The sequence below is a fragment of the Mytilus edulis genome, chromosome 5, assembly GCF_963676685.1.
Source record: "Mytilus edulis chromosome 5, xbMytEdul2.2, whole genome shotgun sequence".
In the NCBI taxonomy this organism is placed as follows: Eukaryota; Metazoa; Mollusca; class Bivalvia; order Mytilida; family Mytilidae; genus Mytilus; species Mytilus edulis.
Genome location: NC_092348.1, coordinates 12,607,016 through 12,633,236, shown reverse-complemented (window position 1 = coordinate 12,633,236; position 26,221 = coordinate 12,607,016). Strand labels below are relative to the sequence as shown.

Sequence of the window (26,221 nt, the reverse complement as noted above, 5' to 3'; positions counted from 1 at the left end):
TTGCTACATCAATTGTGGGAGACGTCCTTACATTGGTAGCATTTAACTTGCACATGTCTTGTTACATGTTTCTAAATATACTTTTTTTTATACAAGTATATCACAGACGACACAAAGGTGAACAACCAGATAAGATTTCTTAACAATTTTATGATACCTATCAAATAATAATGTACATTTCATTAGGAACTATCATTTGCTCTTTTTTTTTCCTGTTACATGTACCTTCTGTTATTATTTTTTTCTCTCTACATATAAATACTTCTTAGTAAGGGCTATTCCAGAAAAAAATGTATGGAGGGGTTGGAAGGCAGTTTTTGTCAGCACCTGCCACCCGAATTGAGAATTATAGTGCATTATAGTGTGAAAAGTTTCTCTGATACCCATCACCCATGCATTATTAATATAATGTGCCTTCCAACCCCTCCATACATTTTTTTCTGGAATAGCCCTAACTCAGTCAACCATGTTCGTGAAAGTTTCATATAATTACTCGCCAAAATGTAATACTAAAAATAAATTAAGGACTGAAAGTATATATATACTTAATATTTATGTTATATGAATTTAAGGCGCAATTACTACATAAGTAAGCTGCCTATCAAAACCAATAACAACAACAACAACCCCGCAAGAGCAGAAAGAACGATTCCCTTTAAGCTTCATGTTATTGTTGGGAATGTTTTTTTTTATGTATTTTAGTTTTCTGTTTCACTATTTCAGAAACTTCAATTGTCAGAATTATAATATAAATTGTTCACATTTGTACCATAATTTGAGTTCGTTTAGATTAACTGACAACTTTACATAATTGCTGGAATTGGTGAACACAACACAACTTTTTCTTTATTTTTTTTTCTTTTGATATGCCATTACAGAATTATAGAACTTTGTCTGTCATTTTAATAAAAGGTATTTTTTAAATGTCTTGAATTAGATAAGTAGATATAAGAAAATGTGGTATGAGTGCCAATGAGACAACTCTCCATCAAAGTTACAATTTGTATAAAGTAAACCATTATAGGTAAAGTATGGCCTTCAACAAGGAACCTTGGCTCACACCTAACAGCAAGCTATAAAGTATGTATTGTTCAAATTACTACAAAATTAACACTTATCTAAGGATTGGTGAATTCAGATTCCTGATTTAAAAAATTCTGGTTTGTCATTCAAAACTGCACACTTGTTAGATTTTGTGAATTTAGAACCTCAATTTAGAAAATTCTGTTTTGTCATTTCAGAGTTGTGGGACTTTTAATAGTCATAATTAACCTATGCCTAAGGTTATGTTTTTATTTACAGAGATAAAAAAGACTGTTATTGGTCTCCAATAGATTTCTCCACAGATGAACCTGTAAGAAGACACTTTAGATCTCAGTTTAGTTCAGAGCAGGCTGCTCAAGAATTCCAAAAAGTATTTGAGGAGGTGAGTTACTACATATTTTAATCACATTTTTCCCTGGTTTTACTAAACAGAATGCCATCATATTATGTCTGCAGTTTGACAGTGTTGAGATCTTAATTTTGCTCACTTTGGGGATTTGTCAAACACCTTCTTCCTGTCTTCCAATATATGATATTGTTTTTAAAATTCTGAATGAATACAAATACTTTTATGCTCGATTTATGGGCATTAGGTTTTCTGGTCTTTTCGTCCATCCGTCTGTCCCACTTCAGGTTAAAAAATTTTGTCAAGGTAGTTTTTGATGAAGTTGAAGTCCAATAAACTTGAAACTTAGTACACATGTTCCCTATGATGTGATCTTTCTAATTTTAATGCCAAATTAGAGTTTTTACCCCAGTTTCACAGTCCACTGAACATAGACAATGATGGTGCAATTGGGGCATCTGTGTACTATGGACACATTCTTGTTGTAAGGAACTTGAGAACAGAGTAACTTTATATTTAGTCAGCAGATTGTTTGTGCAACTTATGAATGCTTTCCAGGTCTGTTGGACAACTACTTCCTACTTTTTGATACATTGAATTACAAATGTAGGCTTAGAACGGCAACATGTGTATTGTTGTTTATTCCTATATTTTGTACTCCATAAGATTTAATGGAAAGCTCAATTTGAAGGCAAAACACATTTCTGATGTTCGATTCTCTAGTTTAAAATAGCAGAACAAGGATTGAATAGAATTGTGTATTTTTTTATGTCAATTTTTTTATTATCTTTATTGTCTTTTCTGTATCATTTATATTTTATTTTTTCACAGGGACGCCAGTTAGCACAGGAATCAGAAATTTCCGAAAGAGACATAGCGACTTTCCCACATGAGATCACATTTCCACATGCTCATGGTGGCTCCAGTCAATGAAGATTACAATAGACAATGACTTTGTTATGGATTAATGTAGCTTTCTGTAATTCTGATATTAAATGTGAAATGCTAGTTCTGTTTAATGTAATGATGATTCTGTTAAGAATGACATAGGAATATTAAAGTAATGATGATTCTCTAAAAATGTCAGGAATTTGTGTAACTGTTAAATTATGTTATTGTTTCAAAACTTAAGTTATGATATGTTTTATGCTAACCTAATGGTATTAGGGTAATGTTAAAGAATTCAAACTGCATGAAAAAAGATTTATCAAAAAAATGTTAAGTCTTCAACATCAGTAATTATATGTTGATCACAAGGATTACAGCAAATTGTTTGAGGGTTTTTATTAACCTTTATCTGATTTTCATAATGGTTCTATTTCTATTTGCTGTACATGCTTGTTTCTTAAAAGAATAGCTTCAATAGAAATACAAGTATCATGGTAGTACTTTACAATCTTGTTTGTTTTGTGAAATTGACTAATTAGATTATTGGTATCTTTTTTACTACTCATGATTCAGAGTTTTCCATAAAGGGTTTATGCATTGTTGTGTGCTAATGCATAATCTTAAAATTCCCTTTTATAAGCCCCCATCATTCAAACTTTATGAACTCAATCCTTTCAGTCAATCCCTCGTCATTCAAAAATATTCAAAGGAAAACACTATTGAGATGGTTAATTTTCAGGGAACCTGAGACAGATAGTCATTCATAATTATTGTCTATATTTAAAGTGCTATATTGTTAAGATTGTAGCATATTTCAATAACAAAAATTGTAGCTTCATTCCCAGTATTAATTCTATTTTGTCCAATAGATTTTTACTTGGGGCCTAGTTAATCTATATAAAAAATCAATCAACAGTTTAGACAATGGTACTATTTGTATTTACAGAACTTAATGAGAACAATATTGTAAACACTTAATCTAGTTTTGTAGTTATTTACATGTTAATGTTGTCAAACACAATTATTACAGATGACATTGTCAGTGTTAGATGTCTGAAAAAGAGGGGCTTAAAATGATGCATAATGACAACCAATATAACGATGAAAACTTTGGTTATTTATATTTTTGGTTAAAAAAATTATATGCTAAAAACAAGACACATGAAAATGTTAAATTTTTTTTTTAAACAAAAGTTTGAAGGTACATGTTTGTAATATCTTCTTTCATTTCAATTTCTCTTTTCTTTCTAATCTCTTTATCATATTGTGTACTTTTTGCTATTTCTTTAATATCAGGAACTTGAGGAAATCAAAACTGCTCATGGAGAGAAGTAATCATGGATTGTTAAACTTAATCTATAAACAATTAGTGCTGTATTAAATTATTTCACAGTGATGGTGTTTTGTTTTATTAAGCCACTACATAAGATGAATGATGTAAACACTGTTACAATCCAAAAATGAGCATGGCTTTGTGTTGTTCTGTAAATCAAATTTAAGCTAACCTGAACCAAAACTATTGTCTCCGAGATTTTTCATCATTTGGAAACCATCATCCATCTTTGTCCATATATCTTTTTATACGACCGCAAAAATTTTAATTTTTCGTCGTATATTGCTATCACGTTGGCGTCGTCTTGCGTCGTCGTTGTCCGAATACTTTTAGTTTTCGCACTCTAACTTTAGTAAAAGTGAATAGAAATCGATGAAATTTTGACACAAGGTTTATGACCACAAAAGGAAGGTTGGGATTGATTTTGGGAGTTTTGGTCCCAACATTTTAGGAATTAGGGGCCAAAAAGGGCCCAAATAAGCATTTTCTTGGTTTTCGCACTATAACTTTTAAGTGAATAGAAATCTATGAAATTTTGACACAAGGTTTATGACCACAAAAGAAAGGTTTGGATTGATTTTGGGAGTTTTGGTTCCAACAGTTTAGGAATTAGGGGCCAAAAAAGGGCCCAAATAAGCATTATTCTTTGTTTTCGCACAATAACTTTAGTATAAGTAAATAGAAATCAGTGAAATTTAAACACAAGGTTTATGACCACAAAAGGAAGGTTGGGATTGATTTTGGGAGTTGAGGTCCCAACAGTTTAGGAATTAGGGGCCAAAAAGGGGCCCAAATAAGCATTATTCTTGGTTTTCGCACCATAACTTAAGTATAAGTAAATAGAAATCTATGAAATTTAAACACAAGGTTTATGACCATAAAAGGAAGGTTGGGTTTGATTTTGGGAGTTTTGGTCCCAACAGTTTAGGAATAAGGGGCCCAAAAGGGTCCAAAATTGAACTTTGTTTGATTTCATCAAAAATTGAATAATTGGGGTTCTTTGATATACTAAATCTAACTGTGTATGTAGATTCTTAATTTTTGGTCCCGTTTTCAAAGTGGTCTACATTAAGGTCCAAAGGGTCCAAAATTAAACTTAGTTTGATTTTAACAAAAATTGAATCCTTGGGGTTCTTTAATATGTTGAATCTAAAAATGTACTTAGATTTTTTATTATTGGCCCAGTTTTCAAGTTGGTCCAAATCGGGGTCCAAAATTAAACTTAGTCTGATTTCAACAAAAATTGAAATCTTGGGGTTCTTTGATATGCCAAATCTAACTGTGTATGTAGATTCTTAATTTTTGGTCCCGTTTTCAAATTGGTCTACATTAAAGTCCAAAGGGTCCAAAATTAAACTAAATTTGATTTTAACAAAAATTGAATTCTTGGGTTTATTGATATGCTGAATCTAAACATGCATACCTGTCAACTCACCCGTTTTTTGCGGGTGACACCCGTTATTTTCACCTCTCACCCGGGAGTTTTTCTTTACCCGGCGGGTCCCGGGAATTTCTAACAATACCCGTTTCACCCGGATTTCTGACCGGAATTGTTTCCGGTATTTAGAAGTAATACGATCTTCGGTTTTATCGGTCTTTTTCAATGTAACCAAAAGTCAAAATGTAGGACTGTTTACCTGAGCTACGTACCGTGTAAATTAATGTTCTCTGACAGTAAAATAGCTTCAGGTTATTCCTGTGGAAAAACTAAAACCACCCAAATAGTAAAGAGGGCCCTTTCAGTTGAAAATAACAAAGTGGTAGTTGAAAACAAGCCAAGATTTTTTGTTTTGTCAAAACTTGCTAAAACATTACTGGTTTTGCCAAACAGCAATGCAGACAGTGAGAGGGCATTTTCTTTAGTAAAGAAAATAGCTACAGAGTATAGGGCTGATCTTAATAAGGATACACAGTGTGCTCTTCTTTCTTGTAAAATGAATACACATTTGCATTGCTATGAACTGAAACCAAGTGCAGTTCTTTTAAAGAATACCAAGTCTGCTACTATGGAATATAACAATAGTCTGAAATAAACTTGTATACATGTTCTTACTGTTTCATATACATATTGACTATATAAATTATATATAAACATATTTTTGTTCTTCAATTGAGCCCGCAAAATGTCGTACGCGTTATGACCTGAGATTTTTTTTCTCAATGCAGGTCATGACCTGACTTTTCATTTTCAGAGGTTGACAGGTATGAACATGTACTTAGATTTTTGTTTATGGGCCCAGTTTTCAAGTTGGTTCAAATCAGGATCCAAAATTATTATTTTAAGTATTGTGCAATAGCAAGAAATTTTCAATTGCACAGTATTCAGCAATAGCAAGAAATCTTCAATTGCACAGTATTGTGAAATAGCAAGAAATTTTCAATTACTCATTATTGCGCAATATCAAGCAATCTTCAATTGCACAGTATTGTGCAATAGCAAATATTTTCAATTGCACAGTATTGCGCAATAGCCAGAAATATCTAATTGCACAATATTGTGCAATAGCAAGAAATTTTCAATTGATTGGAGTTATCTTTCTTTGTCCAGAATAGTAGTTGAGTCAACTTAAATCATTGTTTTATACAATATACAATGTATATTCACTTTTACTACCAACTGATAAATTAAAACAATCTTTACCATTCAGTGATAACAAGCACCTTTTGTTACATTTTAATATTTTATGATGTATTTAAATGAGTAGTTATTGTTGCAAACTCCATTAGAAATTTGAATTGAGATCAGTTTTGGAAAAAGGGAAAGGGGTATGTGAAAAAACAATGTGGGGGGGGGGGTTAAATTTTTCTCATTTCAGATTTCATAAATAAAAAGAAAATTTCTTCAAACATTTTTTTGAGAGGATTAATATTCAACAGCAAAGTGAATTGCTCAAAGGCAAAAAAAATATTTTAAGTTCATTAGACCACATTCATTCTGTTTCAGAAACCTATGCTGTGTCAACTATTTAATCACAATCCAAATTTAGAGCTGTATCCAGCTTGAATGTTGTGTCCATACTTGCCCAACCGTTCAGGGTTCAACCTCTGCGGTCGTATAAAGCTGCGCCCTGCGGAGCATCTGGTTCAAACATGTTTTCCTTTGAAACCATTGGACTAATTTCAACCAAACTGATCCTTAGGGTATCTAGTGTAAAGTTTGTTGTTAACTGGATTACGGTTATGTTCTTCTCATATATGTTATGATGGTATGATACTAAACCCCTAAGGGAAGGATTGTACCTGATGTTCATATGATGAAATCATAATCTTTCAATCAGTTTAATTGAAGTCTGGAGCTGGCATGTCAGTTAACTGCTAGTAGTCTGTTGTTATTTATGTATTAATGTCATTTTGTTTATTTTCTTTGGTTACATCTTCTGACATCAGACTCGGACTTCTCTTGAATTGAATTTTAAATGTGCGTATTGTTATGCATTTACTTTTCTACATTGGCTAGAGGTATAGTGGGAGGGTTGAGATCTCATAAACATGTTTAACCTCGCCGCATTTTTACGCCTGTCCCAAGTCAGGAGCCTCTGGCCTTTGTTAGTCTTGTATTCTTTTTAGTTTTAGTTTCTTGTGTACAATTCGGAAATTAGTATGGCGTTCATTATCACTGAACTAGTATATATTTGTTTAGGGGCCAGCTGAAGGACGCCTCTGGATGCGGGAATGTCTCGCTACATTGCAGACCTGTTAGTGACCTTCTGCTGTTAATTTTTCTATGGTCGGGTTGTTGTCTCTTTGACACATTCCCCATTTCCATTCTCAATTTTATTTTGTGACTAAAATGTCGGTTATTGATTTCGGGATGTACAGCGGGCGGGCGGGCAGCAACCAAATGTTGTCCGTGCATTTACTCATGAACCGTTCAACCAAGGCTTTTAAAATTTTAATATGTTGTTACTGACAACAAAATGAAGGTCAAGTTCAATAATGACGATTTTGACTTTTACCGTTCAGGAGTTATATGGTTCTTGAAAGATTGAAAAATGGCATTTCCAGTCGTGTCCGTTCATTTACGAATGAACTGTTCAACCAAAGCTTCATAAATTTTAATATGTTGTTACTGATGACAAAATGGAGGTCAAGTTCAATAATGACGATTTTGACTTTTACCGTTCAGGAGTTATGGTTTTTGAAATATTGAAAAATGGCATTTCCAGTCGTGTCCGTTCATTTACGCATGAACTGTTCAACCAAAGCTTTTCAAATTTTAATATGCTGTTACTGATGACAAAATGGAGGTCAAGTTCAATAATGTCGATTTTGACTTTTACCGTTCATCAGTTATGGTTCTTGAAAGATCGAAAAATGGCATTTTCATTCATGTTGTTGCATTTACTCATGAACCATTCAACCCAGAGACATATATACACAGAGATTGGCAACTCCGTGAAATCCCGTAAAAGATCGCGGCCCGGGATGAGATTCTCGTCGATAAATATTAGAACATGTAATCAAGTCAGGGATGAATAACCTCGATAGATAATCAAGAAAAGCAATGGGAAAATTATTTCAGATCATATTATAATTTCTTTTCTAAAAAAAAACTTGAAATCGTTATATTCATTTTTATGTATTTATTAAGAAAAATATTTTTTTCTGCATTTCATATAATTTAAAAATTAAAATCTGGTAATCATCAATTGTTATTACAAGAAACTTTTCTTTACCGCATATCTTTGCAATAGTTTGCTCCTTAACTACACAGGGAATTATGTGTGTCCGATTTTCCGGTAATTAGTCCATAGAGTTGTGACTGTTGATTCACAGGTGTGCGATTACGCAATTTATTGCCCTCCGATCACCTGAATTTTGCCGGAGGTGAAGTTCTATATGGATTATTACTTGGTAATTGTTTTTAAAACAGTACTAAACAAATTCTGACATATTATTTTAACCATGACCAGAACTTTATTTTAACAGAAGAACTGGCCAATACTATAGTATTCAATCAGGAAAACAAAAAGTCTTTTAACATGTCAAAAAAAGAAATGAAGCAACTTTTTCATATATAAAAAATATGTAGCCAGTAGAATTTTGTATCGTGAGAAACTGATTTTATATCTGTTTTTAATTTTATTTTAATTTTTAATTGTCGATTTGACCTAGAATAAAATTATTTATGGAACCTTTGCGTAAATTTGATTTTCCTAAATGCACGTACATTAGTGTTGTCGAAATCACTAATTTTGCTGCCATAAATATTGAATATGAATCTGTCATTATTTGTAGTTTTTTTTTAAGACTTAATATCACAGACTCTGATTAAAAACAATTTGTATCATAAGTACATAAAAATGCCCTGCTGAACTCTAGAATTTTAATGTTTTGCAGTGGCAGATCCAGCCATTTTAAAAAGGGGGGGGGTTCCCAACCCAGAGTAAAAGGGGGGGGGGTTCCAATTATATGCTTCCATTCAAATGCATTGATCGGCCAAAAAAAAGGGGGGGTTCCAACCCCCAGACCTGCCACTGTTTTGTTTCATAGATCACCGGAGTACTACAACATTCTTATCTTTACTCTTTCCTATCGGGTAGTGAAACTTGAGTTTGAAATTAGAAAGATTTAAAATTGTGCACAAGTTTTATCTGATCTTTTGTGGGTTTATGTTGTTCAAGGTAATTTTCGGTGCAGTTATTTTCTTTTCATTTGTTATTTTTTCCTCTGTGTTACACAACCTTGTACTTTTTGTATTGCCCCTTTACATCTGCTTCTGTTTAAACCTTTTCCACCAATATCTTTTATTTAAAACAGATGCCATCTGTTTTAAATAAAATAGTCTCATTCCCGGAATTTGTTATACAGTAATTCATTTTAATATCAGCTTTTTTATAAACATATAAACTGCTTGGTCTCTTCACACAACTTATGTTTAGGACAGATGGCATTAATAGGTACATACATGTACCAGGTTATGGATATATAAGTACATGTTATGTGCTTTTGACCTTCACAAGAATTCTTAAACATTCATAGATGTGCAAAGAATATTGTTGTCGTTGGGTTGTTGTCTCAATGACATATACCTCACATTTCTGTTTAGTCATAGCATCTGTGCCTTTTCAATTATTGCAGAAAATATTAGCATAAACATTTTTTCAAAACAGGAGAGGTGAAATAGTGATCACAGAATGAGGACATGTAAAACTGAAACAGATAAATATAAATAAGCACCATTGACAATTAGTTACATGTAAAGGACTGAAACAAACATAGATGGTGACCAATGTGAGCGACTAGTGTACAGTAGTAGAGTGAACATTTCTTGCTTCTTTTTCTACACATTTTGTCATTTCATGTAAACAATTAAATATGTTACTTTCCATGGAGAGGAAGGAATTTGTGAAACGAAATATTTTGCTATTTAGTACTGTCAAGATATATCACAGGGTTGTTGTAAGATAAATGAACAGTTTCTCTTTTTTTACATTATGCTACCTTTATGCTACAAGGGTAGCATTGTCCATTCTCATGATGTACAAAGATATTATAGAGTGGCCTTCCAATGATAGTCATACATGTAAAAACACGCATGCGCCAAGAAATTCAAAAGTGTTTATTTTCTGTGGCGAAAAAAATCCGATTTTAGTGCATTTTAAAGTATATATAAACATTGGGAATATATTATCTGCAATCGTTAGTGCTTACTTTTAAGTGGAGGAACAATTTTGAGTGTTTTCATAAGAGGAAATGGAGCATTTGGACATTTTAAGTTTTGATCCCCTCAATTCTCAACTGGCAGACACATACGTACAATCGGTATTAACACCCGTTAATGTTAGTAAAGTGACTACTACAGCAGAAATTCACCCAGGAAAAACTGTGAGTAACGTTAATAGTACGTCTGATAAAACACCATCACGAAATAAAAGGCGACTATCAAATGAATCTGTTGAAGGGACATCGAAAAAGTTGAAATTTTTAGTTAATGATGACCATGAAGATATTATACGCTTAACACAATCCACACAGTGTAAAGATAGTTCTATTTGTATAAATGAACATAACTCAAGTGATTTTAGTGAATTAAAGTCCCTAGTTGTTGGTCTAACGGGATCTATGAACAGTTTTTGTCAGATGATTACACAAAGAATGGATAATCTTGAAAAAACAATCCCGAATACAATAGCGACATTGATCGATAGTAAAATTTCATCAGAAATGAAAAAAGTTAAACAACAGTTCCAAAAAGAATTAAAAACTGTGTCTGACAAAGTTGAAAATATAGAAAAGTCCTATGCAAACGCGGCGAAACAACAACCAACTTCAGACGAGGCTATACGGGTTATTGTTAGGAATTTACCCGAGTCCAACGGAGAGAATGTCTTAAACAAGGTGAACGCTTTAATTAAAGATGGTCTACATTTAAAAGACGTAAAAGCGGTATCTGCAGATCGTAAGAAGAGTTACAAAGAAGGGAAATACGGTGTAGTAATTGTAGTTTTCAAATCGTTGAACGAAAAAAGAAAAGTCATGGATAAAAAGCGCAATTTAAAGGATTCTCGAAACTTTAAAGACATATTTATTGAAAATGATTTGTCGAAGTCGCAACGGATTATGAATAACAACTTACGAAATATTGTGAACGCAATTGGCGAAAATAGACTAGAAATAAAAGGAGGCAGAGTCCGATCTCGAGAATCAAGATTTCGTGACAACAGAATCGACAGCAACCCACGTCGTAGTGAAAACCAACAAAGAGATCACCTACCAACAGATGAAGAATATGAAAATCGAAATTATAATACACCTGGATATAACAGCACACGAGGTGGAAATCGACGAGGGAAACACTACAAAAGTGGGCGTGGCGGTTATTAGGTAGAATGCGGATTTTGGAACATTAACGGATGGAATTATAATGTAAATAGTGACAAATATAGTCTTTTAAGTTCTTGTATTATGCAACGCAATCTACACATACTGGGTATTGCCGAAACACACCTGATGGGTTCTAAGTCTGTAAACGTGGATGGTTACTGCTGGTACGGACATAACCGACGGAATATACATATTCGAGCGAAGAATGGATCGGGTGGTGTAGGAATTTTGGTCCGTAATGACTTTGATCAACAATTTAACATTGAAATTGTCGATGATAACACTGATGGTATAATGTGGGTACAGTTTAAAGATAAACGTTGTAATGCCAATATGTTTTACGTTTGCGTCGTCTACCTGCCACCAGAAAACTCAACTAGAGCAGTCAATGTACACGAATTTATGGAAACATTAATGACACATATATACACAATCCCGCAAGGTAATTTGTTCTATCTGTGTGGTGATTTTAACAGTCGTTGTTCTGATTTCTCGGATTCAATCGAAGGAATAGATTGCTTACCAGAACGCGATATAGTCGATTTTCAGACAAACGGATATGGGAACATTTTTTGTGATTTTCTAATTGATGTTAATTGTTGCATACTTAATGGTCGGAAAACTGTAACTAACGACTTTACCTTTGTATCAACACGCGGTTCCAGTGTAGTGGACTACTGTATTTTACCATATGAAAAATTGGATTCATTTAACTCCTTTAACGTAACAAGAGCTACTACTATCATTCAAAGTCTTGGCGAGCCCGGTAAATATGATCTTCGTAAAATAGTACCGGACCATTCACTATTGACATGGAATATGTGCCTATATTTTCCAATTAAAGACCAAGTCAGTAAAAAGAAAGACAACAATCAAACTGTTACCAAAATTAAATATGATACTAAAAGTTTACCGGAAAATTGGCTTATCGGAGATTCTATTGTAACAGAAATTAATCGTGTGATATTACAGTTGGAACAATCTGAAGCGTCACAACAAAATATCGATAACATGTATGAAAATTTTGTATCGGTACTGAAAACAGAAATGTCCGAAAAGCTATCAAGTAAGGAAATTCGAATTAGTAATGCGTTTAACAACAAAGCTAGAAAATGTAAAAAACCGTGGTGGAATTCCGAGCTTACTATGTTGTGGAATGATGTTTGTAAAGCGGAGAAAAACTGGAATAAATGTCGTCTTAGTAACAAAAAAAGGGAACTGCGTCATATCTTTGTCCAAAAGCGAAAACTATTTGATCGAGGTGTCCAAAGATCAAAACGTCAATATTGGCATTCAATGCAAGAGGAATTAATTAATTCGCAAGGAAACCCGAAAGAATTTTGGCGGAAAATTGGCAGGATCGGAGTAGGGAGCGAGCGTCAAAATACTATTCCAATGGAGATCAAATTAAATGATGGATCAATATGTGATGATAAGGATATAGTAATAAATAAATGGAAAAGTGATTTTGAAGAAATGTTAAATAAAGATAGCGATACTGGTATTAGTAATGAAATAGAAAATTGTAATAGTGATATAATTTGTGATGAAATTTTAGATGGGGAAATTACCAGTAGTGAAGTGTATAATGTAGTGAAAATATCAAAATGTGGCAAATCTCCTGGCGTTGATGATATTCCAGTTGAATTATATAAAAATCCTACAGCATTGAATGCGCTTATTCGTGTTTTCAATATATGTTATAACTCCGGCAAAGTGCCAGCTATGTGGAATAAATGTATCATTACACCGATCCCCAAGTCATCCACGGCAGATCCCAGAGATCCGATGTCCTATAGAGGAATAAGTCTAGCACCAGTGGCGTATAAACTATACTGTGGCGTCCTAAATGCACGTCTGACCGGAAAACTTACCGATCTTGAAGTGATCTATGACGAACAGAATGGTTTCAGAAAGAGTCGCAGTACCATAGACCATCTATCAACTTTAACAACTATCATTGAAACAAGAAAACTTTGTAAACTTTCAACATTCTGTGCATTTGTAGATTTTAAAAAAGCATATGACTGGGTTAATCGTAATTTGTTGTTTAGTAAATTAGAATCCTTAGGTTTAAGTACCAAAATGTTAAATGCTTTACATTCTTTATATTATAATGTTCAATCTTGTGTCAAGATAAATGGCAATTTGACTGATTGGTTTGGAGTAAATTCTGGCCTAAAACAAGGCTGCATATTGTCGCCGTTATTATTCAATATTTTCATAAATAACTTAGTTGATGACATCAAGAGCTTAGATATTGGTATAAATATAAATGGTGAAAAGATTTGTATATTGTTATATGCAGATGATGTAGTATTATTAGCCGAAAATGAAAATGACCTTCAAAGAATATTAGATGTTTTAAGTATATGGTGTAATGCAAATGACTTAATTGTAAATATGGATAAGTCAAAAATTGTTCATTTTAGAACACAATCTGTAACACAAACAAATTTTGAATTTATGTTGAACGGAAACCAGTTAGATATTGTATCAAAATATATGTATCTTGGTTTATTATTAAATGAGTTTTTGGATTATAATGAGATGGCGAAAATTGTAGCAAAATCAGCCAGCAGATCACTAGGTTTACTAATTGCTAAATGCAAAGCAAATGGTGGTTTTGAATATTCTACTTTTACTAAACTTTTTGACACTCTTGTTATGTCTGTAATTGAATATGGTGCTGCGATATGGGGAAGTAAAGAATACTCTTGTATAAATGCTGTAAAAAATAGGGCAATGCGTTTTTTCATGGGTGTTGGAAAGTACACACCTAATTTAGCCCTTTATGGTGATATGGGCTGGATGCCATGTATTGTAAAACAATGGACATGTATTTTTAGAACTTATAGTAGATTTACGAAAATGTGTGATAATAGAATAAACAAAAAAGTTTTTATATGGGCAAATAATATATGCAATAATAGACTGAAAAATTGGAATTTCAGAGTACAGACAAAGTTTAAAGAACTTGACATGGAACATTTTTGTAATACTAATTTGATTATTGATAAACATGTTATAAAAAATATTGAGAATATCTGTTTCAATAGATTTAAAGAGCAATGGTATATTGATTTAATGTCAAACGAACGTAGTAAACTACGTACTTACAGACTGTTCAAAAATGAATTTGGTGAAGAAAATTATTTATTAAAAACTATACCTGGTAAATATAGGAGTGCCTTTGCCAAATTTAGAAGTGGTACTGCTCCTCTGAAAATTGAGACTGGAAGGTATGAAGGTCTTTTAGTTGAAAATAGAATTTGTTTTAACAGTATTTGTAATGAAAATCTTTTAATTGAAGATGAGAAACATGTTTTAATGAAGTGTCCTTTGTATGAAGATTTGCGTTATTATTTGTTTTATCAAGCATCTCTTTTTAATGTTAATTTTATGCAATTGTCTGATGACGATAAATTTATATTTTTATTCACTGATGAAAATATGTACTTTTATATTGCCAAAATCTGCAATGACATTTTATTGAAGAGAAAATGTATTTTATATAGCTAATTTTAATGTAAATACTGTATATACTTTTTAGATAGTCTCTCATAACTCTTTTTAGAGTGGCTCTTGTATGTTTTATGATTTTGTTTTATCAACTGTTTGTATGTTTTATATAATGAAGAGGTGAGACTTAAATAAAATATTGTCTTGTCTTGTCTTGTCTTGTCTTGTAAATCATTGTCTCATTAGCAATCATACTACATCACCATATTGTTATACATGTACATGTATGTAAAAACTATGTACATGTATACTTTGTAAACATAAAGAAGACAAATGAAGTTGAACACAAGATATTTATTTGCTTTTTTATCCATCTGCACAACTGCCACTGTATTACTTCTGCTTCAAATTCAATAGATTGAATGCAGAGTCTTGTATTTGTTTTTAGTTCAATGGTCTCGCCATCAATTGCACAAAAATCGCATACACATGTACATCAAGTTTGGCATATGAACTACAATAGTATGGTGTTTTTACAGTCAGGATAAGCACATGTATTTTTCTCTCTTACAAAACCATTGTTAAGTTTCACATTGATAGTAGTAATCAGTCCACTACATGATAGTGCCTTCACATTTGGATAAAGTCATCACTAATAGTTGTTCCTGTTTGCCAGGGAGTCTTATTTTCAATCAGAAAGACTTGGGAGTCCTACATTCATGTATGATATTATATCTCTTGTATGCTGCACTGTTAGGTAAATTTGATCAACATCTTTGTTCTTTTATAACATGCAGGATCCTGTTAAAAAAAAAGCGGTCAGATAGATCATACTGAATGTAAATAAATGTATATATATAAAATTGTAAATGTCATCAAAGTGGTGGAAATAATGAAAAAAAAACAATTTTTATACACAAATCCAGTGTCTTGTGAAATTTAATCATGTGATGGGTACAATTTTTCTCTAAAGATGGACAAGCTTATAAACTGTAGCCATGGACTGGGGTCTGTCTTTATATTGAAGAAAATTAACATGGCCGACAGCTATAATACTGATTTTTAATTGTAAATTGCATCAAAGACAAAGTGGTTGAAAATATGAAAAAAACAACCTCTATATTCCAATCCAGTTTGTCATAGGAAAGTAATGCATGTGCTGGGTACAATAATTATCTGAAGATGCAAAAGTTTATAAATTGTGTAAGGCAGCAACCATTTGATTTTCTGGGGGGGGGGGGGGGGGGGGGGGGGGGCTATGGTTTTTTTTGGAAAAAAAAGTTTGTTTCCAGTTTTTGGAGAAAAAAATAATTTGTTTTTGATTCTGAGAAAAAAAAATTGTTTGTTTCACCCTCAGCTGCCACTATCTGTAATGCTAAAATTGAAAGAAAAAAATTGTTTTTGACTTGTCGCGAAAAAAATAGATTGTTTTTCGCCGCAGGCGAAAAAAAAAATTTGTCCAGAAAAAAAAACCATAGCCCCCCCCAGAAAATCAAATGGTTGCTGCCTAAACGGACAGGGGTCTCTCTTGATATTGAAGCAAAACACCATGGCCGACAGCTATAATACTGATTTTTAATTGTAAATTGCATCAAAGTGGTAGAAAATATGAAAAAAACAACCTCTATATCCCAATCCAGTTTGTCATAGGAAAGTAATGCATGTGCTGGGTACAATATTTCTCTGAAGATGGAAAAGTTTATAAAGTGTAAACAGACAGGGGTCTGTCTTGATATTGAAGCAAAAAAAAAACATGGCCGACAACCAGAATACTGATTTTTAATTGTAAATTGCATCAAAGTGGTTGAAAATATGAAAAAAACAACCTCTATATCCCAATCCAGTTTGTCATAGGAAAGTAATGCATGTGCTGGGTACAATATTTCTCTGAAGACGGAAAAGTTTTTAAAGTGTAAACAGACAGGGGTCTGTCTTGATATTGAAGTAAAAAAAAAATGGCCGACAACTAAAATACTGATTTTTAATTGCAAATTGCATAAAACTGGTTGAAAATATGAAAAAAACAACCTCTATATCCCAATTCAGTTTGTCATAGGAAAGTAATGCATGTGCTGGGTACAATATTTCTCTGAAGACGGAAAAGTTTATAAAGTGTAAACAGACAGGGGTCTGTCTTGATATTGAAGCAAAAAAAAAATGGCCGACAACTAAAATACTGATTTTTAATTGTAAATTGCATTAAAGTGGGTGAAAATATGAAAAAAACAACTTATTACACAAAAAAAAAAATGTCTGGGGGAAAGTTATTCATCACACAAATTGTTTTATTCCTTTTCGAATGAAAATGTTTTGATAAAAATTACGACCGTGTTAAAAATTTCCGTAACGTGCATGTCGGCCAAGCTTTTCCCTCATTATATACTGCAATAAAACGTTAATCGTCGCAATATTTTAACTAATAACTACTACAAACTGAATAAAACGAGGTAATTCATATACGAAATTGAAATATATACTTACATTATGCTGTTTTAAAATGCTTGATGTAAAATAAAAATTGAAGCGAGGTGGTGTACTTGTCGTGATAGAATCAAAATGGCGATCTCGTTCTCTGGTTCAACCTAAGCTTTTCAAATTTTAATATGTTGATACTGATGACAAATTTGATATTGACGATTTTCACTTTCACCGTTCATCAGTTATGGTTCTTGTGATATTGGCAGGACACAAATAAATGTTAATAAATCCGGTTTGCTGTCGTTGTGACAGCCTGTTGTTTTTTTTTCTTGTCCAAGAAACACGACTGTTATGGCTTGAATAGAACATGGGAACATTGCAGTTTTTGGCTGATATCTAAAAAACTACAGCAGGTTAAGGACTATTATCTCTTAGATATTGGTATACATTGAGGTTCAAAAATTAACCTATGTTTGATTTATTTAGGGTTTTTGATATGCTGAATCTAATCGTGTATGAAAGTTGGATAATGGACCATTATAATGATATAAACGGTACCAATTTTTCTGATCCAGATACACATTTCAACAATCAATGTCTTCAGTGATGCTTGATGCCAAAATATTTGGGAAATAAAAATATGCAGAGCTATAAACATATAAGCGAATTTCCAATTTGAAATATTTAAGAGCTAAGACCACATGCTGTGTCAAATATTTAATCACAATCCAAATTCAAAAATTTTGGCATAAGAGTTCGATTTCAGAATAGTTGCCCTTTTTACCCCCATCATATTTTCTTTATCATTTTTACTCTATGTTCAGCTCTAGTAACAGCTTGACTCCATCTGTCTATCTTAAGAAAACTTGCATCTTTTGTCAGTTTTCTATGCCTCTATCCGAGGAAATGATTTTATATTGGGCCTGCTTTATGATATTGAGTTATAGTGAGTAAGCATTTTTTACATCTGCCATGTAGCCATTTCCTGTTTGCTAATTGTATGAAATTTTACAAAATTCATTGTACAAGGAAAAGTTCTGTTGTGCTTTCTTGGCTCTTATTGAAGGGAACGGTTTAATATTTGGTCTGCAGCCTTGTATTGTTGAGTTATAGTGAGTTAGCATTTTTTGCATCTGCCATGTAACTACTTCCTGTTTGCCAATAGTTGGCAAGTTTGTCAGTCCAAGTTTTAACACTTTTACACTGACCCCAGGATTGTCAGGTGATGTATAGGGTACACATTTTTGTCATTTGTCAAGAATTACCATAACAAAAACTGCAATTGATTTTTACAAAACATTTTATTCATGTGCAACAAAAATGAATAAACACCTTTGCCAGGATGGCAAAAATATACTAGTCATATGCACACTGAAACTGTTACAAGAATAAAACAAAATGAGAGATTCTAATATTCCATACTAGGTTCATGAAATTCTTCACTTTATTGAGTCTGTCAATTTAAAGCCTTTTATCTTGAATAAGTATTATTAATTCAAATGATGATCTCGCATTGTTGCTGTTAGGTTGGTTGGAAAAATGTCCATCTCTTTTTTTTCTTTTTCTTTTTTTTTTAATATTTTCAAGAATTACAACAAATACAACACATCAAACAAACATACAGTAATGTTAGCAATACATTTGACTATCTAATTATTTATAACAATAAACATAGTTGTAAATTCATTTTTATGATTATTTGAAAACAGAATATTATCACGGAAAGAAAAGAAAATTAGAGTTAAATGTGCATGTAGTACTACCGGTATGTACCACATGAGAAGGTGTAAAAAGTAAAATCACAAAAACACTGAACTCTGAGGAAAATTCAATTGGAAAGTCCCTTATTACATGGCAAAATCAAATGTCAAAACACATAAAAAACGAATGGACACCAACTGTCATATTTCTGACTTGGTACAGGCATTTTGAAATGTAGAAAATGGTGGATTAAACCTGGTTTTATAGCGCTAAACCTCTCACTTGTACGACAGTCTAATAATATTGATAATGATGCGTGAATAAAACAAACAGACACAATAGGTAAAAATGCATAATAAATTGTGCTAAAAGATTTAATAATACAATAAGTATTTAAAAAAAAAAGTAAATGTCAAAATGAATTCTTTAAATGCATTCCACATGGTATTAAAGTGATCTCGTCTTTTATTTTTGACTGCCATTATTTTTTCTAAATTGTACATATATTTTAGCGTTTCTTTAATGGCACTGAGTGAAAGATCGTTTAAAAACAACTACTGTTGTATATTGTTTCATGTATAGAAAAATAAAATTATATGGGTCACCTTTTCGAACTTTTGATATATCTCTACAAATAAAATTTAACTTATTCAATGGCAGGCTTACCCCACCAGATAAAAACCAATAATCAACATCTTGTAGAAAATTTTGGACAATCTCACAATATATCTCCATCTTGTATTGAAAATTTAAAGACAATAATCATTCAGGACCTTTTCTAAAATATGCAAATTTTGAGACAAGAATGCATTTGTAAGACTTTTCATCTTTAATAAAAAAAATATTTTAACTTTACAAATGCAGAATATATTTTGTTTGTTTCTATTTTTGTTACATACCCATTTAATGAGAGATAACTAAAATGATTTCTAAGGAAACCTGGTTAACCTTTTTTGGTTTTGTACAGATACCCCTTTATTTCTATGAAAGTCAAATATAAAAGTTGTCTTCTCAAATTTGAATTAAAGCAAACGCCAATCAATCAATAAATCAATCAATCAATCATATATATGTTTAAATTCTATCATTTTGAGTTCTGTATTTACACCATACCTGCCAACCTCTGAAACTTACAAAGAGGGAGATCTCCCCTTCAGTTATGGCAGCTGAGTGGGAGATTTTGCGCGAGCGACATTTTCAATTGAAATATATGACCTGTTTATTTATTCATCTACAAAACACAAGATATTCATTAAAACTTAAAATATGGTTATATCCTATAAAAGGTGTGTTGTTTGAATCCAATTAGGACAGCTTTTCAATAAGATTATAAAAAAGAAGATGTGGTATGATTGCCAATGAGACAACTGTCCACAAGAGACCAAAATGACACAAACATTAACAACTATAGGTCACCATACGGCCTTCAACAATACGCAAATTCCATACCGCATAGTCATCAATAAAAGGGCCCGATATGACAATGTAAAACAATTCAAACGAGAAAACTAACGGCCTTATTTATATATAAAAAAATGAACGAAAAACAAATATGTAACACATAAACAAACGACAACCACTGAATTACAGGCTCCTGATTACTCTGTTTCCAATCATATTGTCAAGATAACACATTACATCAGCAACAAATGGAAGTTTTTAACGACCTTTACATCCAAGCTCCTTTGTTCTAACAGGGGTGATCTGAGCCGGACCATCCCTACCAGATCACCCCAGTTTGAGTTTCTTTGTTATGCATGCTTTCCTTTGTTCTGTAACATTTTGGCGGGAATGTCAAATCCACTATAAAACTTATACTTAATTATACGGAAAAGACTATCTATCAAAATTCACGTAGAAAAAATCCAGTGTATATGCTTGAATTCGAACTCAAGACCTTTAGCATATCAAGCCACGACACATACCACTACACCAGGACGGCTAGATACGAATTAATAATTCTGGACCGAATGACAGGACCAAATGAAAAATGCTAATAACTTTTTCATTTCTCAAAGGATTGATCTCAAATTTGAAATATAAAAGATTTCATCATTTGATAAATAGATTTAAGAAAAAAAAAGAAAAAAAATTGTAAGAAACTTTAGAAAACGTGACATGACCAACTCTGATAATGACAGGACCAACATAGAGAATGACAGGACCAAATAATTTATAAAAATGCTAATAACTTTTTTATTTTTCAAAGGAATTATCTCAGATTTGAAATATAAAATGATATGTCATATTTTGAAACCAAAATGTTATAAAAAATATAGATTTATTCTCAAAAACTTTCTAAAACGTGACATGACCATCGCTGACTGACATGACCAACCTCGACAATGACAGGACCAGATGAAATTTCTAATTTCTCTTTTATTTCTCAAAATATTGTTCTGAAATTTGAAATATAATAAGATTTTATCATTTGATAAATAGATTTAAGAAAAAAATTAAAGAAAATATGTAAGAAACTTTAGAAAACGTGACATGACCAACTCGGATAATGACAGGACCAACATCGAGAATGACAGGACCAACTAAAAATGCTAATAACTTTTTTATTTTTCAAAAGAATTATCTCAGATTTGAAACATAAAATGATATGTCACATTTTGAAACATTTATGTTATAAAAAATATAAGATTTATTTTCAAAAACTTTCAAAAACGTGACATGACCATCGCTGACTGACATGACCAACCTCGACAATGACCAGAACAAATGAAATTGCTAATTATTCTTTCATTTCGCAGAATATTTCTCTGGAATTTAAAATATGTGGAGATTATACGATTTTATACATAAATATAAGAAAAAGGTATAAATTCTTGCTGAAATATGACCTGGTTAACGTTGTCAAGGACAATCCTCGACAATTAATGACCAGATGACAAAATTAAAATAAAATAAAAATGCTTATTATGTATAACATTTGTCAGAATATTCCTCTCAAATTTGAAATAATGACAATTTAGACCATTTTGCACATCATATAAGAAAAATATAGAGAAAAAAAACGTATTGAAAGCTTGAGGTTGTGTGACCTGACCAACATCGGCTATGATCTGGCTGATGAAAAAATCATAATTTATTTCTCATTTTACTGAAATTGTTCAATTCTGATCCATAATTAGTAAGATATATCTTATAAATTCAGGAAAATATATTCTATGGTGGTTAATAATCTAGACCTAGCTACTAAACGGATGTTGGCAGACAGTCACAGGACAAAAAGACACGAATGATCACTATATTTAAGAAAGAGATCTTGAAATATTTATATGTTATTACATATTTGGTAGTTTAAGCGATAGTTCATTAAACTATAGATAAATTAAGATTTATTGAATTATCATCATAATATTTCTTGACATCATGAAGCTCAATTTAAGCCACCTTGGAATTAAAGGTTTCAAACCTTTTAAAGTAGTCCGTGAAAATTTTTGATTCAGTACTTTTATGAAAATATTTAAAACTACCAAGAAATCATGCATGCAAGGGTCGGGCACACGTCAAGAAATGTTTATTTGTTGATTTATTATTATATGAGGGGGAAACTATCAAGATATTCCCTGCATATACTCAAGCATACGTGGAAATAATTATTTACTGTTCTGAAAATATTAATAAGAACAATTATGAACTATTATGTGATTTTAATTACTGTCATCACAATCTTTATTGGATTTATCAACTTATTTATGTTTATTCTCAGCAAACCAAATACATAGTTACAGAGAAGATATTACAATGATATAAAACCATTTTTAAGCAATATTTTGTACAGGTTATAACATGTATGAGGTACTTTTGTACATGTTATAACTTGTATTTTTACATTATACAAGTTATAACATGTACAATATTTTTGTACATGTTATAACGTGTACAAAATCGCAACTTGTACACGACATATATAACATATAGCATGTGTTTAGCTGTTTTCCTTATTTTTTAAAAACTTTTAAATCATTCAATCTTGATGTGTGTTTTTTTCAACCAGGATTTCTATAGTAGGAACTATGGTCATTTCACGTTTTCGCAATAAAAAAATAATCTTTAATTGATATATTAAACTGTTTATTCAAAATACACTCAGACGCAGATTTCCTGCGTAACAGGAGCGACAAATATACGTACATTTACAAATAACATAGAAGTGAAATGAGTAGAATACATACAATGAAACATTTTTACAAAGCTAAATGTATACTTAATCTATTGACCATACCACAAAAAGTCCGTGCAATCTGTAAGTTTAAATTACCAGTCCACGTGATCACATGAACACAATCAAACAATAATGGATGAGATCTTATTATATTTTAAATCTGACATAATTCCTTTTCAAAATTAAAAAGTGAATAGCATTTTTATTTGTTCCTGTCCTTGTCGAGGTTTGTCCTGTCAATGTCAGTGTTGGTCAGGTCACATTACAGCAAGCTTTTAATATTTTTTTTTTTCTATATTATTCCTATCTTTATGTATAAAATGATAAAATCTTATTATATTTCAAATTTCAGAAAAATATTTTGAGAAATAAAAGAAAAATTAGCAATTTCATCTGGTCCGGTCATACACCTTATCGCTATTTGTCCGCCATTACTGGATATCACACAGGTTCCCGTAAAATTTTGACGTCATAAAGCAAAATATCTGACGCCACAATGGAAAAGTGATTGTTGTATGCGTCAAAAGTTCAAGCGGCCGGGTCAGCCGGGATTAGCGATAAGGTGTATTGTCGAGGTTGGTCATGTCAGTCAGCGATGGTTATGTCTCGTTTTTGAAAGTTTTTGAAAATAAATCTATATTTTTTTATAACATTTTGGTTTAAAAATATGACAAACCATTTTATGTTTCAAATCTGAGATAATTCTTTTAAAAATAAAAAAGTTATTAGCATTTTTATTTGGTCCTGTTATTGTCGATGTTGGTCCTGTCATTATCAGAGTTGGTCATGTCACGTTTTCTAAAGTTTTCTACAAAACTTTTTTTTTCTTAAATCTATTTATCAAATGAAGAAATCTCATTATATTTCAAATTTGAGATCAATCCTTTGAGAAATGAAAAAGTTATTAGCATTTTTCATTTGGTCCTGTCATTCGGTCCTGTCATTCGGTCCAGTCATTAGTGTAACCCTAGTAATTTGACATACGTAAAGGAAGCAAGATCTTTTTATAAGTGGGGCGAGTTGTCAAACCTTTATTCAGTGGGGTTTAAACCCTTTTCGTTAATAAATGAGTTTTCAGACTGATTGTTCAATTTGATTTTACACTTTTTCAAAAGTTGGGCCAGCCGGTAAACAAGAGTGGGCGATTTTTTTTAGAAAGTGGCGATATAGTGTAGGTCGATTGGCCAGTGGGGCGAGATTACATTGTTTGATATCTACTCATCGTGTTCGGGGATAATAAAGGGTATACATCATATAGTAATATATAAAGTATATTATAATGGTTGTGTGGCGTTCTAAACTAGATTTTTTGAATTGTAAATGGTTTTTCGTCTAATCTAAAACAGCTGGGATGTAAAATAGTTATCCCATTCGGACTTGGTGTGTCAGTGTTAGATCACCCTCTGGGCTCCGGCCATCGGGGTGATCTTACACTGACACACCGCGTCCTCGTGGGATAACTATTAATGACTTTATATACACAGCCCTTGCATGGTCGGATTAAATCAGCTGTTGGTCAATACATTACTTATAAATTTCAATTCAAACAACGAATAGAAGTATAATTCTTTTAAGTGATTTTTGAAATATAATTATCTTTTTTATCCTAAGGCATACAAAATCATGTTGTTGCCATTCTTTTATGATTCTTTGTTGAATTCAATTTAATTTATAATTTTACACAAACTAAATTTTCAGTGGCGGATCCAGGGGGGGGGGGGGGTTCCGGGGGTGCGCACCCCCCCTTTATTTTTGCCGATCAATGCATTTGTATCGGGACATATGTTTTGCACCCCCCCCCCTTTGCCCTGTTTGCCCTGGGTTAGCACCCCCCGTTCGAAAATTCCTGCATCCGCCCCTGATTTTAATGTATATTCTTTACAAAATCTGAAAAGATCTCGAAGTTAAAAAAATGCTTCATGACCAATATTTTTTTAATTAAAATTTTGAAAAAAACATTTAATAAAATACATTTTTAATTAGATAGACCCCCACCCCTGATGAGAGACCAACAAAATCCTTGCTAAATACAAAAAAAAAATCAACAGTCTACAAAATTTTCAAAATGATAAGGTTGCTTACATTCCCAATAACATGTAAAATAAAGTTTCAAGAAAATATATTCAAGTCCCATAGATCACAAAGAAGAAAAATCTAAAACATAAGGAATTTTCCACTGATTTATAATTCAATGAAGCTTTCATGATTAGAACACACACCAGTTATCATATTGCATGTAGAGTGACATAAGGATATGCTTCGTCATCTGAATTCCCTTGCTTTAGAGTTGAAGCCTTTGTTCTTTATAAACACTACCCTGATTCCGCTTTTTGCTACTTGTAAGTAATCTATAAATATAGTATAATAGTGGCATATCATAATAAGATTTAGAAATGAAGAAAGGTTTTGTAAATTCAGAAATTGTAGTAAGGCTTTTATTAATGCTATTCTAATAATGTGACTGGCAGAGTATCGCATTAATAAGAACTCGTTTTCCATCTAAAATTGCAATAATAAACCTCGTATTTTTGTTCTGTCGTCAAAAATTGCAATAATAAATGCACTCGATAAATTTTTAATTTTCAGTAATTTACAACCTAACTAAATTGATTTGTCTTTTTTAAACGCATTAAGGACAAGCAATAGACGACTTCACGGTTAATGACGCCATCTTGGATAGGGGGCAAATTATCATGTGACTCGTATTGTTTACTTCCGGATTTAAAAAGGCGGCGATATTAAAAAAATAAAATTGTTATAACGTCAAATGTAAATTTAAGCTAAATTAGAAGGAAATTTTTTTCTAACAGGTAAATATATATACCCATAAATAAAAACTCTATCGATAATCTTAATATTTTTCAATATTTATAAGGAAAAAACGACAATGACAAGTGGGCGTGGCATTTCATCAAAATCAATAGAAAAGTAATCAATTTTATTTTCTTGCAACATGTGGGTGGGGTAGGGGTGAAAAACAAATCTTGTAGGACAGCACAAGATATAAAATTGCAGACTGATAATA

At 32.0% G+C, this 26,221-nt stretch overlaps 2 protein-coding genes across 2 annotated transcripts in view; one reads left to right on the top strand and one right to left on the bottom strand.

Annotated features, from left to right (window-relative positions):
• Nucleotides 1-3,674, top strand: part of LOC139523003 (E3 SUMO-protein ligase RanBP2-like) — a 44,900-nt gene extending 41,226 nt beyond the window's left edge. Inside the window, exons 33-34 of the mRNA XM_071316718.1 lie at nt 1,303-1,426; nt 2,222-3,674. Of these exons, the coding sequence (XP_071172819.1) occupies nt 1,303-1,426; nt 2,222-2,323 (226 nt within the window). The 3' untranslated portion in view covers nt 2,324-3,674. The remainder of the gene's footprint in view (nt 1-1,302; nt 1,427-2,221) is intronic.
• The window catches only part of LOC139523004 (E3 ubiquitin-protein ligase TRIM45-like), a 70,077-nt gene that overhangs the window by 798 nt on the left and 43,058 nt on the right, over nt 1-26,221 (bottom strand). The window lies entirely within an intron of this gene.